Source organism: Barbus barbus, assembly GCF_936440315.1.
Source record: "Barbus barbus genome assembly, chromosome: 43".
Classification (NCBI taxonomy): Eukaryota; Metazoa; Chordata; class Actinopteri; order Cypriniformes; family Cyprinidae; genus Barbus; species Barbus barbus.
This window is the reverse complement of record NC_136721.1, coordinates 12,425,878-12,431,877: the sequence shown is the minus strand read 5'-3', so window position 1 is coordinate 12,431,877 and position 6,000 is coordinate 12,425,878. Positions and strand designations below refer to the sequence as shown.

At 38.0% G+C, this 6,000-nt stretch overlaps 1 protein-coding gene across 1 annotated transcript in view; it reads left to right on the top strand.

Moving 5' to 3' along the window:
* Positions 1–418: 418 nt before the first annotated feature.
* The window catches only part of LOC306862593 (junctional adhesion molecule 3B), a 30,469-nt gene continuing 24,887 nt past the window's right edge, over positions 419–6,000 (top strand). The window contains exon 1 of the mRNA XM_079405484.1: positions 419–569. Coding sequence (XP_079261610.1) covers positions 521–569 — 49 coding nt within the window. The 5' untranslated portion in view covers positions 419–520. The remainder of the gene's footprint in view (positions 570–6,000) is intronic.

The following is a 6,000-nucleotide window of genomic DNA, read 5'->3' as shown; positions in this document are numbered from 1 at the left end:
CCACACTCACTAATTTTATTTTTATTTTCTCATTTCTAATTTGCACATACTTGACCTGTACATACATAGTTGTCTATATTATATATTGTGTTTTTGCTGCTTCGTACATTGCCTATTTGGTTATCTGTTGTTATTCTATGTCCTGTCCTGTTGCTGTCTTTCTGTTGCACTGTGGAGCTTCTGTCACTACAACAAATTCCTTGTATGTGTAAACATACTTGGCCAGTAAAGCTCATTCTGATTCTGATTCTGATTTGTTAGCATAACTATAAAAACATGATGCTCCAGTATAGGAACTGGAGCAACTTCAGCCATATCCTAAAAAAATCTTGAATATTCATGACGATGATGCTGTTTGTAGTCATAGAAACCCAACACAATAGGTCGACTTGCCCCTCTCTCTCTCTCTCTCTCTCTCACACACACACTTCTGTCGGTGAGCACGAGCCCTCTCCATCCTCTCCTAAAGCCCTTTACTTTGCGCATGTACAGCTAAACCGAACATTTCATCGACTCCAAGATGGCGTTAACACCACTGGCTTGCGTTCTGCTTCTCCTTTCCATGCAATGTGAGTACGCATCCCCACACTTTTATACTTTCTTTGTAGAAGAAGCAAAAGTTCTTGAAATGTGTTTCAGTTAACGTCCGTTTCAGTTTCACAGAAGTGCTCGTCTCTTCAAGCCAACTAAACTATTGAGCTAACCCGTTAGCTCTTTTAGATAAGAATTTAGATGTGGCTGTTGAATCCAAAGTGGGATAAAAGTAACATTTTGGTGTGGATGTGCCGTGTTTCGCGGCGTGAGCTTGAGGTTTTAGTTTTCTCTCGCGGCTGAGACTCGCATCCCGCGCTGCGTGTTTGTTCAACTAACCATAAATAAATCCGCACGCCTCTATAATTTTCTTATTCTACAGGTTACATGGTTAGGTATACATATTGCTTTTAAAGCTCAGCCTTTATAATCCCATAAAACTCACATAAAAGTTGTTTTCGCGCTGTTTTGATTCACTGGACCATTCGGCTCAGTTCTTTGTTCACGCTTTAAAAGTTTTTGAAATGGCATAAACAAATGAGAACTGAGTAGTGTTTTGGTGGTGGTGTTTTTTCCATTTTGCTTTTTCAAAACGGTAACGTTTTCGTTAGTTTGGGGTGTTTGTAACGATTAGAAACTGGCATGGAACAAGTAGCCTATTAAAGAGAGGGGATCAGGCGGCGCGCTTTGAACCGCATATTGCCTTCGGTCTGCACAATACTTCGGTCTTAAGTTTAGGGCTCGGGGAAGTAATTAAAAAGATGGCATATTTTTGTCCTATAATTTAATCAGAGGTTTCAGACTCAGTCTAGACCAATATCTTAATTAAGTTCAGTCAGAAGATGAGGTTTGTTTTCTTTCTGTGGACTGAAAATAATCAGTAGCTTCGATGTTGTAGCCTAAATAATTAATATTGACAGTGTGTTGAATTCGATTTTGAAGCCAGTGTAAGCTCTTTCGGTTATTCAGGTCATGTGATTTTTATTTTCCGTTTTTCTCTATTACATTTGTTTGATTTGAAAGACCTTTTTTAAAGGTTAACTTTAACCTTTAAAAACTGTGGAAACTGTTGTGGAACTTGTGGAAACTGCACATCTCCTGTGATTATTCTAGAGTGCTGATTGGCTTAATTATAGACTAAAGTACTAAATACTGCTGGTAAGTCTGCCTTGTGTTGTATACATACTCTAAAATGTATTATCTTTCTGATTCTCAATTACTGTTGTCATGACTAGTTGTCTCTTCATTATTTAATTAATTTATGTTTTTGAGAAAGGGAACAGTGTTTAAAATTTGTATTGCAAATTCAGTACTAGTAGTCATTTAAATATAAATATTTGACTAGTTTTAAAATGTAACACTTTACATTAGTGACCATGTTAATTTTTTTTAAAACATGCAATTTTAAGCATAACTCTGAGTTCCATAGAATTTTTCAGTCAGTGTAGTTTAATTTGGATTAAAAGTACTTTACAATGTAAGTCATCTCATCAACAGAACAACTGAAAGTCTATGCCAAAAGAAGTGTCTCTGTGCTTTGTTATACCTTATATGTTTAAAAGCCTCTGTCTAGTCTCTGGAGTGTATTTGTACAGTAGAAACTCTCCGGTGTCTTTTGCCAGCACATTTGGTGCCAAGATATGCTTTTCTGGATAGGATAAAATAGATTCAGGAATAGTACAAAGGTTGAGATCACACCCCATATTTTAGATGAATGCTTGGACGAGTGGTAGACTTCCATTTTAGTCCACATGCAGCGAACGCTTCAGACTTTTGGAGAAATGTGGAGTTGTGACACAGTAAAACATATTCACCATTGTGTCACCTATGAAAATCCTGATAATTGTCTGTTCATGAGGTTAGTACTTCAGATGTGATTAAATACAGCTTAAATACTGAAAAACAGTGAAAGTGATAGCTTGTCCCTAGAAGGCTGAGCGTGCTTTCTCTTCCACCCGCTGCTTCCCAGCAAATGGCTTTCTGGGGGTTCATGAAAAGCATGCTGGACCTTCTGGGCATGTCCATCAGTTACAAGCTGACATATTTGATGTGTTCAGTAAGCGACAGAGAGAAATATGCACGGAAAAGATAGCCGTTCTCTGTGTTCTTCACCCAGGGCTGTTGTGGACAAAGACATGTTGCCCTTCCGCACATGCTTATGTTTGTTTTAGCTGGAAGGTACCGCATGAGAAAAGTATGTTGTAAACAGCATCTTGTGTTTCTAAAGGCAGTTTATCATGGGAAAAATTCCAGACAGGGGGTCCCAACGTAATCCGCATGGGTACCAGGACAGGCAGGCTGTCGTGATGAAACATGCTGAGTCTTTGAGCAACAGGAAAACAGCACATGTCCGGTCAGCCAGACGGAGTAGCCCGGAGTAACGTGCAGAAACAGCTGAGCGGCTGTGGGTGCGAGTGAATGGAGGACCCCCCTGACACGAAGCTGAAATATGTCCCACTCAGCCCACCACAGAAACTCAGCATTGAGAACAAATGTGGAATGCTCACCCACAAACAGAAGCCGTCAGAATTCATTCACTTCATATGCGTAATAACAGACACGCAGAGGTGAAGCTGATGGAAAGAGAACAAAACATTTTAAGAACAAGCATTTTAAGTATTAAAAACTAAGTCATTTAAATAAAAGTGTAAAAAGGAATTCTAAGAGATTTTTATGAAATGGAAATCCCTCTGAAAGAAACATGAAAGGTGTTGCTTATCCTGCTTTTTATTAATTTGTATCTTTTGGTAAGCAGTGACAGATGTGGAAGGGAAAGCCTAGAACTAACAGATTCGCAAGTCAGGAATGTGCATTCCCTAAATGTCAATAAGAGTTCCATGTGTAAGATGGGCATTGATCAAAATAGTTCCTGACTGCTGTGCTGGATAAACTGGAGCCCGTGCAAAGGAGCAGGATTAGGACAGACCCCACTTTTATTTATATTTCGTGTCATTCCTGACTTTCTTTTTTCTTGGAGCACAAAAGTAGATATTTTGAAAGAGTGTAATTTTTATCATAAAGTGAAAGAAAAAAAATGGGTTTAATTTGTTCTCTTAGGGTCATTTTGGAATTATCCCTTGAAACAGTTGTGTCTTCCTTTTTTTATTATATTTGATTTTTGTCTCGTGACTGGTATTTCTAAAACAATGCATTTAATTATCATAATACATAATTAGTATTTGTATATTTTCAACTTCACCGATACAGTTCTTCTTTATTCATTCCAAGTTTGGGTGATAATTTGTGAATACTGAAGACTTTTTAGATAACATCCTGTCACTGATTTCTATTTTGTCACATCCTTCCGAAGGAAAAGACTGTGCAATTTTTTTCTCAACTTTGTCTTTCCCAGTAGGTGAATAGCTCCAGAGTGAATCAGTTGGATACTGTCATCTTCATGCAATAATTTCTTATTAGCCCATTTCAGGGACTGAGATAATGAGTGTCTCTCTCCCCTTCAGTTTTCATTTTCAGATAGACTTGTTACGTGTATGGAACGAATTCAAATTGAACCTTGATTTTTAATGTAATCACAAAGGTAATTATTATTGCTAAAAATAGAAATATGCAACAGATCATCTGACAGCCGCTGGAATCAAATGCTGGGCTCTCTATGGAAACTGTTTATAGGCTCACAAATGCATACGACAGTAATAGTTTGAATAGGACTGACATGATAATAACTGAAATTCTAACTGTCATATTTTCTGTTGTTTTTATATCAGTCACATATAGATTAAGGTGGTGTTCAAACAGAATGCGTTTTTGCATTTCACTGTGCTGCTTTTCAGTTATTTTTCTATGTAAACATGCTGTTGTTCTTGTGTCTGACGTCTTTGCAGCATCTGGTGCGTGACATGTCATTCTAAAAATGCACTGCTCAGATTAAAAACTTTTCTTTATTCCACTGCCTTGTGTCTCATGCATCTAATGATGTGTAAGGACAGAAAACAGTTCGATATAAGATCTTTGTCTCAGTTAAATGGAGTGGCATCTTCACTGAGTTCCTCCCAGCTAAAACATCTGCCATTTGCACACCTTGTATTTGATGTTCGCTATCACAAGTACAAATGTTGACAGATAGAACAGACTAAATCCCACGATTCACCTTGGTGACGATGATTTGAATCCCTTACAGCAGATATCAAGTTCTAAAGCGACTGCTATGAAGAGCAGATGACTTCGGTATGGTGATAACAAAAGACCCGCAAATGCATTTGTTGACTGTTTCAACAGAGGTTTTGAGGGAATAAGATGATGAGCTTGACAGATTTTTACATTTCCAAATACTGAGAAGTTCACACAAGCAAGAGCTAATTTTTGAGGTTAGTGACTGTGGGAGATGATGTGTGGCTGTACAAGAAACTCCGATACATGATACGAAACTATATCAACAAACAGCTCATCCACTTGGATTTATTGTCTCTCCATCAAATTATGCTTTGTCATTTTTATGACTCTAGTCAGACCCGCATACAGTCAATCATAAGAACAATTTATCCCCTGCTCGACAGCCCACTTTTTCATTGGGTTCGCACAGCTGTTCACCAGGAATGAGAAAATGTATTACCCTAGCCTATTTCATATCATTTTTTAACGATTTCCATTTGTAGTGCCTTTAAGCCTATATATTTTAAAGAGCAATAGCTGCAAAATGCCTGTTTTAAAATAGTGCCTCCACTCACTGTATCAAAGAATGATTAGCAGTTGATAAATTAAGGCAACAAAAATGGAGCAACCTTAATGAGAATCTTATTTGCAGTGTAACTCCACTCTGGGTTAAAACCCACCATTAGCACCAGATTTGTTGTATGCGTTTAGCCAACTGGTCAGATTGCACTGACAGATTGCGCTCAGACCATCTGGCGGGCCGGCTTTAAGGCCACCTCATAACGCTTCTCGCACTTACTTGCTAAGTTAACAGGGATGAGTTTGAAAATAAAACCAGGCAACCCTTAAAGCTGAGCTTGAACTTTTTATGACAGCCACTGGCGAATTAGATCTATTTCAAGATGCCATCTGATTCACAAAATGATATTAAATCTGAGCGTCTGTATTTAAAGATTAAGATAAAACTTAAAAGTCTTTTTTCAAGTCAGATTACCATCATTGTAGCTCCCCCATAGACTTTATGCACAGCAAAGTCAGACTGTAAAAAGCAAGTTACTCTTAAATACAAGCTTAATGGTTTGCCTATGTTTTGAAAGGGATGTTTGATTCCTCCAGTGGCCTCAAAACTTAAATGAACTTTGCAATAGTATGCGCTGAGTACAGCTGTTGTGGATTTGAGAGTGTGTCCTGAACAAGTAAGTGCCTGGGATATTTGTCATTATGCCAGACATTGGTCGAGATCTTCCCACCCAGTGGCTCAGAGGTGTGTATATAAGCCTATGTATGTATAGTATATTTCATAGACAGAATTGGTTTGTTTTGACTAATGGTTTTATGGATAAAGCTGTTAAGCAACTG